This window comes from Eschscholzia californica, unplaced genomic scaffold (genome assembly GCF_041429995.1).
Source record: "Eschscholzia californica isolate CP2 unplaced genomic scaffold, dmEscCali1.0.p SCAF_1, whole genome shotgun sequence".
Classification (NCBI taxonomy): domain Eukaryota; kingdom Viridiplantae; phylum Streptophyta; class Magnoliopsida; order Ranunculales; family Papaveraceae; genus Eschscholzia; species Eschscholzia californica.
This window is the reverse complement of record NW_028238198.1, coordinates 69428142-69441610: the sequence shown is the minus strand read 5'-3', so window position 1 is coordinate 69441610 and position 13469 is coordinate 69428142. Positions and strand designations below refer to the sequence as shown.

The following is a 13469-nucleotide window of genomic DNA, read 5'->3' as shown; positions in this document are numbered from 1 at the left end:
TCGTCACTTTGAATCCAATCTATATCATGAGAACCCCACCCTGCCCCTTAAGCCACTTTTTAGAAGTAATACTTGGCCTGAAAATCCTGCCCGAGGATGACCAATAAGCATGGCACGTATTCGGGCCATATAGGACCATTGTATTTACAAACACTTCATTCATCCCGGCCAAATATTCGCCTCAACAAGATAATCGTCTGCAGACCTAAAGCTCCTCATGTAATCATCACAAGAATCAAGATTTAATGATAAAAGTATTTGCTTAGACTATCCAAACTCATAAACTAACAAGAAAGAAATCTGTCATTTGAGTATCACAAAAGTTATCACCAATGTAACAAAACCAAAATAACAGTGTAGACGAATTTGTATTTAGTGTCTCAAAAGCAATCAAAGTGCCCCAAATTAGTCACACTCTAAGTACAACAATTTCCTATATGGGACTATCTCTTCATCCTAAGAAAATGTATGTTAAATCATTTATATTGCAAACTGTAAAAAAAACGAAGCAACAAGACACTAGATCCGGTAGATAGGAACCAAAATTTACCTGCCTGAATTTGATTTGCCTCTAGTGCTCTGACTTGTGCTAACCCAAAAAAACAAAAAGATCGGGTTATTTGTTGACTAGATCAGCACCGCTGACATATTTAGCAACAAATGATATAAATCTGAAAGGAGCTCCAATCAATGGAGCATCTGTTATTGGGATGTCTTCATTTTCATCAGTCTTAGGATCCTGTGGTTCGAGTTCGTTAATTTGGTTGTCATCTAATGAGACCTGCACGATTTCTTCAATCTCGTTAGCTTCATATATTTCCTTTGATTCTTCGGTCTGACTTTTAGTGATAACAATAGATCTCATATCTGAATAATCAGTATTTCTTCTTGTTTCTTCATTTTGATTGGATCCTGTATATTCTGAGATTTCGATAGATTCGGGAAGTTTCTCCTTTAACTCTGATATATGATCAGTTACTGTAGAAGATTCAGGAATAACTACTGCTATATCTTGTGTAGATACTGAAGAAGTGTTGCTATGCTGATGAAGCTGAACGTGAAGTTCATTCACCTATAAAAATACATTCCAGAGAAAAGTCAAATAAGTTTTTAGCACAATCTAGTACTCTAAAATAGCATATTGAAAAATTTAAGCTTAATTGTCCCAATTCTTGTTATTAAAATCTATAAGCTTAACTAGTTCGACTGGTTAACTGCAATTTTAGTTAACTACTCAAGGTTTTAGGTTTTATGGAGATGAATTGTTTAAGTGTAAGTGTATCTATTCTTTTTTCAACAACAAAAGTGTATCTATTCTACAATCCATATGATTAATAAATAATACATATTGTCTAGGAAAATAGTCCAATTCGTAATGCGTGTAGTGCGTATCAGAGTGACCATCGTTTCCAGGTAACATTTTATTGAAATCGTTACGATTAATTGAACAATAAACAGTCTGATTATTATAAAACAAAATGACCATTTATATGGAATGATGGTTTTACGAAATAGGAGAATTTTGTAGGTCTTTCACTAAGCAGTGGTTGCAGTTAGAATTTCTATGAAAATTATCCTAGTAACCAACCCCATCAAATGAGAAAAAGATGCAAAAGGACCATCTGAGGATTACCTTTTCAACAAGCTCTGCATTTTCTTTTACCAGCTTCTGAACTAATGCCTTTGCTTCTTCCATCTGAGCATTTGCATCTCTAACTTTCAAATCCTGATGCATGTTTATAAAGATAATCAGAACAACGTTCACGATAATATAGTGTCTCTGAAAATTTAATAGAAAAAGATTTTAAGTCCATAAAAACAAGGGACTGGATTATTCTAATCCTTAGCAAACGAGTGAAACATTTTTCTACGACTTCCTATGTAATTCGCCCTGTGTAATTCGTCATTTGAGATCCTTCAATATTACAACCAAGAGAATTAAAATGAAAAGTTACATCAGCCTGGAACTAGGACAGGATGGGATAACAAAATTTTACCATTTCTGCTGTTGATGTTTCAGAAGGTGGGACATCCTTTGCGAAGTTTTGAATATGCGACTCCAGAACAGATATGGTTTCGATCAACTGTTGGTTCTCCTGTAGAAGGTGGTCTTTAGCTTCTTCCAACTCCTTCACCTGCCAGGCTTCGTATTTTAATATCCATATCAGAAACATCAACTCTATTACATAAGCAAATAGGCTTACTGTTAAGTAGCAATTACCAAGTACCAACTGACAGATAATAGGTATTAGGTAATAAATCTTGCATTATCAAAACATTCGCTCCAAAAGAAAAAAAACTAATGTGTAATACAGGGAAGATTCCTGTCTATTCGCAAGGTACAATTAAGAATATAATGATAATAATAAAATAATAAATACTTCTTCACAATTAAAGGAATGCATTGAGTCTAAGCAGAAATAAAAACCAACAGAGAATATGAAATCTGGTTTTGGCACATAAGGAACAATTTCTCCAGTCAATACTAATTATGATCAATGCCCGAAGTTAGTCAACAACGCCCTCACCTCATATATGTTAGAAACTAATTACTTGAAGTAGTAGTTGTCTTAAGTTTTTTTGTCGTAAAATAAAGTAACATCTCCATAGAAGAAGGAAAGATAACAAATGAGACATTTCTAAACCAGTTATATAATTTTCAATTAACTTATTATTGAACTCAATATTCAAGGATTCCTTTAAACGCTATTCCGGGGCCTGTTACACACTTTTCCAACTCAACTACTAGCCGCGCTTCCATCACGTTGAAACAAATAGAAAGCAGTCACATAAAATCTATTTGAATATGAGATTTCAAAGGGTGATCCCAATATCCCAACTTCATAAGTTAGTTAGCTACATACCCTTATTTCTAGCCCCATCCTGTCACCTTCCACTTTTGTAAGCACTTCCCTTGCTAAACTCTGCAAAGCATAGGTTGAAATCTTTTTATATTCATTAGCCACCAATCTTTATGACTTTGGCATCCCCTAGAGCTAAAGTGTTCAATTGGGGAAAAACAAAAACATAAAGGCGTTGAAAACTAGAATATATTACCTCCTTGAAGGCCCAGGATTCTTTCTCACTATGTAAATTTTTGACCTTATCCTCCAAGGCAGCCTGCAAATTAATGAACTGTTAAATGATGTTACAACTTTTACACAACTGTAAAGGTGTAAGACAAACCATGTGCCGAGATATTGAATGCTCCATTTCAAAACTTTAAATTGCTCAGTGCTTATACAAAAATCGAAGAACAAGAGAAATCAAGTTATACAATGCATTAGAGCTGAAAAGTCCAATAAATACTTTTTTGCTTTCCCACATACAGACCAATATGACCTGTGGCTAATAAAGAATATACAGGTCTTTTGCTACTAGGAAATTTAGTGAGCATAGGACAAGGATTTGATATTGTCAATCCAACTACATCTGAAGACCTCTTACTAATTAGTGGATAGCTAGATATGAGCCACCTCCATGAGGAGGTCATAGGCCAAAAGCAATATGGCCCCCCAGTCAATTTTCCCCTCATTTGCTAATTAATAGCCCAAGCAAACCCTACCTGATCAACTTTCTCTGTGAAAATGATAGAAAATGCAGGAGGATAGGAAAGAGAGTTTTTCTTTTTCTGTATAATATTCAAAAGAATATAACAACAATTACCTCTTTTTGGAGCCAGGAATCCTTTTCATTTTCAAACTGAAAGATTTTCTTCTGTAAATCGCCCTGCAGATAATCCAACCAACAATAACTTCTCTCTAAACATAAGAAATCCAACAATACAAATATAACTACTTCCGGGCACCCAATCTTTAGTTCATTCTTCACATTATCACCTTTGGACTAAAACAAAGGAAGAAAGTAAATACCTCCGTCTGAATGCGAGAAGCTTTATCAATCTGTAATTGTACAACGTTTTCTTTTAAGCTTTCCTGTAGGAAAAGAATTTGTTAGTCCTGCAGCAAAAATACTACAACTAGAAACAATTAGCTACAAAAATAGTATTGCCTACACCACATCTATATAAAATTCAGCATGTTCTACAAGCCAACCCCTACAATATCAACTTGCTATGTTAATAAAATAACAACCTTACCTCCCTCTTCATGCAGGAATCAAGTTCGGTCTGTAACTGTGTGATTTTCTCTCCGTAGCTTGCCTGCATGATATCCAGTTGGTCGTGATTGTGCTGCCAAAAATTGAAATGCCAAGAATCTTAAAGGTAAAGACGTAAAACTTAACAACTCATATTTGATGTAAATCTATAAGTACTGCATGTGGAGAGGATATACAATACAAGAATTGAGAACATGTAACTACTACATCCTTAAAAAACCATAAACCTTTACCCAATTAGACTTACTCTAATTACTTCTTCGAGGCATTTCTAGAATTCATTCTCAAAAGATAATTGAAATTGTAGCATATTTTGAAAACAAATCGAGACGGAGAGAAAATAAGTTGAAGAGAAATATATAAAAGCAAGATAAATGAAAAAAAGATTTAGAAACAGACATTAAAAACAATCTAATGTCTGACATGACCCATCTCCATTGTTTTTCTTCTTTAATAAAGATTTAACTTTAAAGATGTTATTTTTCATACTTCGGACAAACAGTCACAGAGATACTTTATATTTGAAATAGGAAGAAGATATGATAGAACTAAATAAACCAAACAATCGAAGTGACTTAAGCAAGCACCTCACTATTTTCACCACATGGGCGTCCTATGTTTTTTAATCTAAGTCATCTAAATTAGGCGAAGGCAGAAAAGAAAAGCAGCCAGAGATATCCAATTCCTATCATCTCAAGAATATGTGATAATTGAGAATGTACTGTGTCATACATACTACTGCATGCTAATTGACATAATGTTATAAAAACTAAAAAATTATACAAATATTGGACAAATTTTTATTTACGAAACACAGAAATTTCTATATGCAGTGAACCATGGCACGCATTCCATCACAAAGCTTTCCAAACATCATAGGTGATCTCAGGCAAAAGCAGTACGAAAACAGACATAATCTGAAGTCCGAAGTCAAATCATAAATAATGTTGATTTATGCATCAAAATTGTATAGTTAAACCATATATGAATCTAAATTTCAGTTTTTTTTTTTGCATAAAAGATAACTGCATAAATATATGCACATTGTGATTTTCCATTTATTGTACTCTGTCATTGTCTTAATATCTACGTAAATAATCTATCCACTATCTTGATAAACAGATAATGGTGAGTTTGTCAGTGGAGTCTAGTTCTACTAAATCGTATTTCTAGTAAATATCATTTTTCTTTTTCCTTTTCGAATAGACTCTTGAACAGCCTAAGTCCCTTAGTATGCTTGGTCGAGTGTGGAGAGATATCACGTGTCGTAATTGAATCCCAGTATCCCACAACTTGTAATTTACGAAAAAACCAACATAAAATGGTGTGAATGAGAACAAAACAATTTAACTAGCAATCTAAATCAATTTTGTGTCTGTGGTATTGTGGTGTACGATATTCAAGTCTTACGATTTTACATTGCCATGAGAAAAATATCAGGGAATGTAAAAAAAACGTAAATTGAATCGAAAAATGTGAATGAATAGTGAAGTTAAAGAAAAACTTACATTTTCTGCTCCATTAATCTGATGCCTGTCCAAATTCTCATCAGATTCTAATGCCCTAGAATTGGATGTTTGAATATCTAAATCTCCTGATATCTGCTTAGAATGATTCTGCTCGATTAAAGTTGTTTCTCCATCAGTAACTGATGATACATCAGAAATTTTTGTTTGTTTTCCTTTCTTTTTCCTGTTTTTCTTTTTCTTTTTATCATCTTCCATTACTTCAACTGAAACCCTAAAATTCAGCAGCACTTAATCGAAGATCAACAAAACTATTTTGCTCTTAAAACAACTTTATATCTTCAATTTCCCTAACCACGTACGCCAATATTGAGATCTAAGAAATAATTTCAATAATCAAAATCAAGAAATTAACTTAATATTATCTTCTCCTACGAGAGAAACGAAAATCCCTAATAAATCGTTGAATGCAAAAACATGAACCCTAGAAAAGGCGATTAAATCGATCTTAAGAAATGGAAAGTTGAAAGTTTTGAAGGAAAGATTAGGTAAGAAATGTGAATGAGAAAATAGACTTACCGATCGATAGATAGGGTTTCTTTACGTAGAAATTAAGCTTCTTTGAGACCTTTGAATTTTCACTGATAATATCTCAAGAGAGAGAGAAAAAGAGAACAAAAATGGCGAGAAAAACGTTATTAACGGCTTTCATGTAATGAAACAGTAGTAGAAATACTAACGGCGCGCCTTTGTTTCTTGATCTCAGCCCTAGAAAGGGTAGTGGTATACACACCCATTTTTCACTTTTTCTTTTTTTGAATCGAACCTGGAATCTTAAGGATTTGGAGTTTATGTCAACAATTTCAACCACTTAGGCAACCAAGGGTTAGACATTTTTTACGTGATTCATTCACTTTGGTATGACCAAGTGGAACTGTATAGTTTCAACAAAAAAAAATAAGTGGATGTGTATAACAATAATCGAGGGTGTACACGAATCTTTTTTCGAGAGAGTCAACACATGTTTTATTTAGTTTTTTCTATTTTTATTTCCAGATGTCGAATATGTGGTTTCAATCTCATACATTTTAATATCGTAATAGTATTTTATTCTATTAATAATGTATTTTATTGAATTTGTTTGTAATACCACAAAAATTTAATTTTTTTTGCATTTGTATCCTAATTTGACAAAGCCAACACAAATCCAAATTTTCATATCTACGAAAATCTGAACTAAAATGAGAGCAAGTTGGGTTAGAGAGAAATCTGGGTGGGATAGAGAAAAGAATCGAGAGGGGAGTGAGTGTTTTTGGTCTGTAAAATTCTGAACTCCCATTAAAGATCACCCAAAAGAACACACGTTAGAGAGAGAGATACGCGAGGGAGAGAGAAGGATTCCTGAGATTTAGTCAAGCAAATCTGGTTAGAAATTTAAGTTATTTTCGAATTTAAACTCGGGTAATTCAATCTTAGACCGTCAAATTTGACTCAAAATTTCAAAGTACAACTTACCAAGTTGTGTAGAAATTAACTAATGAGTAACCTAACAAGCACTCATACCATTTCGCATAAGATAAAATATGGTAGTGTAAATGGGGTTTAAGACTCCTTACGATGGCATTAAAGGGTTTTTATATGACCTTATCAGAGTGAAGAGAATAAGAGTTTGTGTTTAGAAGAAACTAAAATATTTCCACTGAAACTTTGTTTTACCTGAAAAATATTGTTTTTTCACAAACAACCCATCAAATAAAATAATACATCTACATTTTTTTTTGAAAGAGCCTATGATGAAAAATAAGAGTAACAAGAAGTAGTACAACAAGATAATAACAAAGTTAAAACAGGTACTAAATTGTAACTAATTTAACCTCTGGAGAAATAAAATTTAAAACTTTAATTTTCTAAGGGCACAATCGAAGCTGCAAGATTATGAGCATCCTGGTTGTTAACACGATTGCACCACGTGATTTCCAGTTGTCTCTCTTGTACAATCGTTTTCAGCCCATTGATTTTGTGGCTTAATCTCCACCGCAAGACTGGATCGACGGCTGTGATGAATTCAATTAAAACCCTAACATCACCTTCAAGTATAAATGAGTTGCATTGGATTTCAGTTGCTAGGGTTAAGTCGACTTCCAAACCCATAACTTCACTGTGTAATGGCAATAGTACGACAATTAGACTCTTAGTATAAAAACCCTTACTGTCATAAGAACCCCATACTTTTAGATATATTCCGCATGACGGTTTCCTTCTCCAGAATTTCTTCTTGTTATGTATATATTTTTATTTTAATCTATAATAATCATTATTGAAAGTAGAGAGCATTTCGTTTTTCAGTTATTCGGTTTTCATCATCTCTCCTTCTTCTTTCTGTAATGAAATCCCATCTCTCCAAACTGCCTCTTTCAATTACCACCCATGCCTACACTAATGATCTATAATGATCGGAAATTAGAGAAACCAGACTCGAGGGAATAATTATAGAATATTAGGTTAACGGCAGTTTAAGCAAGAGCGATTCTGGGAGATAAATGGGGAAGGGAATGACAAAATCAATTAGTCGTTTTAAGAGATTTTCAAGAAAAACAGGCAAAGAAATGAGAATGGACACACATCAAGGAAGAAATTGAAGAAAATAACACAATGAGAGATGATAAGAAATTTCTATCAATGGAGGAAGGAAGATTATACATAGACGACAAGCAAATAAAGTTATGGAATCACTCCACCTTCATATTTGAAATCAAATGTCAATGTCTCTGGTGACATCCATAAATTCTTCTTCGAGAAACTTGGTGGTGTTCTTAATGAAATCGTAATTCGTCTCTACTTGGTTCATCCTGATTACATATAATTACGTATAATACAGTTCACGACCTTTAAGGTCCTCTCATTTGTGATCTTTAGGATCTTTTTATTTTGCGGCCTTTAGGGTCTTTTTATTTTATTTTTGCAATATTGTACTCCTTTACCTTCATGTTGTCTTTACTTTTGTAAGTTTCGTGTTGTAATTTACGATAGTAAATCCATGTTGTTAGGGACGGGTCAAAGATTTTCATTTAGGGGGTGCGGATTTATATACTTAAGTAGTTTTTTTTTGCAAGCATAGGAATTAACAATATTTATATTCATTAAATATATTATATTAATGCATCAACGATTACAAACGCAATTGACCTCTACGAGAGTTCATATTTTAAAATTTTCGCATTATCGACTCATTGTCAATTTCACTAAAATTTTTTTTTTCAATAAAGACTACTAAACTATCACTCATCTTGTTTCTGAAGCGTGTTTTAACTAACTTCGTAGTTTAAAAACTCTTTCAACGGAGACAGTTGTAATCGCCAAAGTTAGTGCTAAAGTGATAAGCAAATAAACTAAATGATATGTTTTATCTCTCTTAGTTTCCACCAATGTTCTAGCAAGAGCTCCAATCTCATCTAAATTTGAGAAATCATCAATCTGCCTCGTATCATAAATGTAATTATCAAGCTGAGAACTACGTAGCATACGGTCAAGACTACTGAAATCTGATGGATAAAATTCAACAAGACGCATCAACTTACTTTTGTCGAAAATGACAAAACCTCTAGATGGACTCAAACATGTCGAAAAGTGCAAAACCTCGATAAGTTGAATTTTATAGGATTTAAGGTAGATGAATTGAATTTTTAGTGGTTATGGTAGATGAACTGAAAGTTTGTAGGGATTTATGGTAAGATGAATTGAAGTTTAAAGGATTTATAGTAGACGAATTGAATTTTATTGGGGTTTAAGATAGTTGAATTGAATAATTTCAATATAAAAAAAGTTTAAATACTTCAAATTGGTTATAGGGGGACTCAAACCTAGATCCTCAATCTCACACCTCTCGCCCACAACTCAATGTCTCAACCACTTAGCCAAGCTCCAATTGTTGTTGTCTATGCACACGGCTAGATATATATAGGAACAGAAATATATATATAAAAAAAGATACTTAAAATGCTTGGAGGGGGATTCAAATCATGTCCTCAAGGTCAGAAACACACTCTAACCAACACTTTAACCACTAAGCCAGTGCCTTCTTCATATCATCTTAATACATCAGAAGATATATATATTTACCTATATATATATACTAGGCATAATCCCCGCCCTACGGGCGGGGTAATGCCCTTTACGCAACACAGATAAACGTACATTATATACAATTATCAAATTCTTATTATTCACATTTGGTATTTTTTCATTGTTATTTCAACTTTTCAGGTCAGTACTCTCTAAAGATAAGTGTAATGGTCCGAGGTATGAGATTTGTCGTAAGTTATGTAAGGTTTTAAAATTACAAAATTATTTTTTGCCTTTGACGTTCTTAAATCTATTTAGAAAAAATACTCTAAAAAGATTTTAGTTTTCTTCTATGGATAACTCACTGCAATATTACTTTGTTGACTCATGTTCATAAACGTTAACAGATTGTGCAGTTATTAGATGTAATTTTACATGGAGTTTTAAGTCCAATTAGTTCCAATCAATTTAAACTCCCTCATATTAAAGGGAAAAAATCGAAGAAAAAAATCGATTCAGACTCCAACTTGGGTGCAATCAATTCAAACACTTTATATTTACAAAGACATGTTTGAGATTTAGAAAGGTAATCCTATGTTGAACTTTAACCCAATGATAGAATTTTAAGGCTTTATTTGATCATAGTTTTACTTTCATCGGATCACTATAAGCCAGAGGACCATGAAAACATATTTGTTTGTGCAAATTATTAGATCTATTGAAGATTACTCCATCTCACACGTGACAAGTGCCCGTATCTTTCCAAATCATTCTGACAGGAGTATGAAAAGCCAATTCTTGAACAGATTGATACATACCTACAAAAACGACACAGAATCATAATCAAAATCTATACATCAATAATCAACCACACGACCAGATTATGATCTATTGAATCACTTTATCTTTTCAAATTTGAAATCATGATAATTAAGATTAAATTTATTGAAAATACTTACCAAGTGAATTGAATGAGAAGAGTAAGTTGAAGACTTTTTTTTTTGAAAAAAGTAAGTTGAAGACTTGAACTGAAAAAGAGCAACAAGGAAATAGTACGTACATTTCTTAAAAAGATAACAAAATACTTAGTTATATATGTTAGCAAGAATTGTTCCATCACCATAACATCCTCAATCTAAATTCAAATTGGTTGTGTTTATTAGCAAGAGTCACAAAAAATATCATGAAGTCGGTTGTGAAACAATGTAGCAAGTGCTTAAGTTGATAACCACAAAGCAATAACTTGACGGACACTAACTACTCAAACATATGCAGCATTTTAAGCTGTAGAAAATATTAATAAACCAATAGTTTCATCGGCACACCAAAAACATTTTCAGATCACGAGTTATATTTTTGACTGTTAAGACCAAACGTGAGTTTGTCTGGTACTTTTTCTTCAAATGCCTACATAATAAAAGACAACATTGGTGTTAATCAAAAACCTCTCCAAACTAATTTAAGGAACTCTATTTTTATCAACTTGATGAATGAAGAAACACATACAATATTCATGTCTAAATTAAAACAAAACTTTGAAACCTTAAACGCAAGTGATATGATGAATGAGAACTGAGAAGGGCCATAAAGTCTTCGTCATATGTTTGAGATAATCGTTGATTTGTCTTCCTCTATCTTGTAAGAAAGAATTATGTTGAGATATGGACATATCTCAATAAGTTAAAGAAAAATTAAGAATCTTGATAAAAGGGAGTTCAAAATGTTTTAAAAAAAAAACAAATGCCCTAAACATGACCCTTATACAATCAAAATAACATATATTTTTTTAACGAAAACACATATTTGACCAACATTAAAAGACGAAGATAACGTTGTCAAAATACCTATGATTAGAAACGGGATATACACACGAGAGCATACACTATATACGGATACAGTCTGAAATACATACCTCACACATAACAATGGAAGATACAAATGTTCATATACGAATCAACCTGCAAAAATGTGAACCGAAAGATAAACAAATATAGATTCGACCAAATAAACAAATAAAAAATTAGCCAAAAATTTGATTTTGTATTTTGCAATAAAATAAGAGGAGATTGCAATAAACACCAAAATCATAGAAATAAAAATAAGAAAAGATATGAAGTAAAATGTATAGAAGAAAATATGAATCAGCAGAGACCAAGAAATATAATCAAAGGTATCTTCAACACATGCGAAATAGAAAATAAGGTAATCAAATTAAAGAAGTTACTTTACTATTATGTTAATCCATCATCAGCGAGCAATAATAGACTCCGAAATAATCAATTGAAAATGCGGACCAAATAGAATAAATTATTTACCTTGTTATACTTTGTACTTGAACACCTTGAATATGTATACAAGTAACTCCTACTTGCAGTAGCTAGAGATGGTTGGAATAGAGGAAGGTTCTTCTTTTTCACCCTTCTGTCTAAAACCTCTTCCACCTGCTCTTTCTTCGTCGGGTATGCAAAGAGAGTTAAGAGGATTGTGTGTAAGGTTGACTCTCTTGCACTCAATTTCAGTTTTCTATTTCCAACATTTCCCAAAGAATGTCGTGAGAGAGTGGTTGGAATTTTTGGGTGGTAATTTTAGACCTCAATTTGAAGAGAATGAGTATGAAAGTTTTTGAAAACTTAAATAGCATATTGTTTTCGACTTTAAAAAGATAGGGAATGTTCAAACTAAGAAGTTACACACCACAACGGATACTGAAATATTACATTCAAACGAAAAACATCAATGATCAAACATTACCTTCCAAAGAAAATTGTGCATAAGGTAAAAGGCTGTGTCCACGTTGGATTCAACAACACTGATGTGGAGCAATTCCTTATCCCTATTTGTACCTAACCCATCTGCAAACATAAAAGAGAACAATAAGAGAGCAATTCCTTCTGCACAATTGAAGGATGTGAACGTAATGAACATTCTAAGCACCTCGGCAATCTTCATTATGTGATCAAATTTGAATTCTAATAGATAAATTACCCCTGGTTATGTAACGAATGGCCATAATATATGTTGTGTCCATGACCATGATAGAGGACTCCACATATTAAAACAGAAAGAGAAACATGAGGTTGCACGATTCATTTTTCAAGTTTATTATATCCAAACAGTTAGAGTCCCTCCGAACTGCATCATAATTCAACCTTTCTTATGTGCATTTAAGATTTGAAATACTTCTTCAAATGGGATGTATTTCTGGAAAAGAGAAACGATAGTTTATACCCAGAAAAAAAAACTGAGATAAACATTAATGAAGAATAAGAACCAAAGTTGGTATTTATAGTAGTAAGAAACAACCAATCAAAAGCCTTGATAGGGTTTTATTGCTTACATAACCGATACGGGGCTCAATGGAGCCATTTTTAATAAGATTCCGGCAACGTGCTTCCGCGTGGGTATCTGGTAACCATATATGTAGAGGTATAATCGGTGATTTGACAGCATAATCAATAAGAAACCCAAAATAGAATATTAAATCAAATGCTACAGGATACGATTGATTAGCTGATGTTTACATTGGTTCATTAGAACCATATAAACACATGCCAAGAACTCCCATTAAGAGAAAAACGAAACCTGAAGAAGTGTACAAAAGATGTAGGTAAACATGAATTAATTAGAACTCTCACATGATGAAAAAAAGTAAAAGATCGCGAGAAGAAAATGATCCATTTGACTGCTATACATTGCTAACATTAAGAAATGGAACAATCGGGAATCTTGAGTAACTGGCCGAGCCGCCAAAGTAGCTAAAGAGGTGACGAATCCCGTCACTAAACTGGGTCGTATGGAAATTCCATCAATCCCTAGCCTCTA

The 13469-nt window shown here is 32.9% G+C and overlaps 1 protein-coding gene across 2 annotated transcripts; it reads right to left on the bottom strand.

The window, feature by feature from the left end:
* Positions 1-285: 285 nt before the first annotated feature.
* Positions 286-6407, bottom strand: LOC147568654 (uncharacterized). Of its 2 annotated transcripts, none has more exons than XM_086655058.1 (10): positions 6165-6407; positions 5628-5961; positions 4100-4192; positions 3873-3935; positions 3667-3729; positions 3058-3120; positions 2865-2924; positions 1998-2135; positions 1634-1726; positions 286-1072 (listed from the first exon to the last, which is right to left on the bottom strand). In XM_086655058.1, the coding sequence occupies exons 2-10, from the start codon at positions 5841-5843 to the stop codon at positions 617-619; spliced, it is 1245 nt and encodes a 414-aa protein (XP_086511184.1). In that variant the 5' UTR covers positions 5844-5961; positions 6165-6407; the 3' UTR covers positions 286-616. The 2 variants fall into 2 exon arrangements, with proteins under 2 accessions (XP_086511184.1, XP_086511185.1); XM_086655059.1 differs by having other exon boundaries at positions 4100-4162; positions 6165-6308.
* Positions 6408-13469: the final 7062 nt, after the last annotated feature.

Bases quoted from the DNA above. Each gene is read 5' to 3' on its own strand.
- LOC147568654 (XM_086655058.1), bottom strand. From the start codon at position 5,843: ATGGAAGATGATAAAAAGAAAAAGAAAAACAGGAAAAAGAAAGGAAAA. The intron at 2,925-3,057 runs GTAATATATTCT...TATGCTTTGCAG, and splicing joins AATCCTGGGCCTTCAAGGAG to AGTTTAGCAAGGGAAGTGCT. The intron at 1,073-1,633 runs GTAATCCTCAGA...GTATTTTTATAG, and splicing joins ATGCAGAGCTTGTTGAAAAG to GTGAATGAACTTCACGTTCA.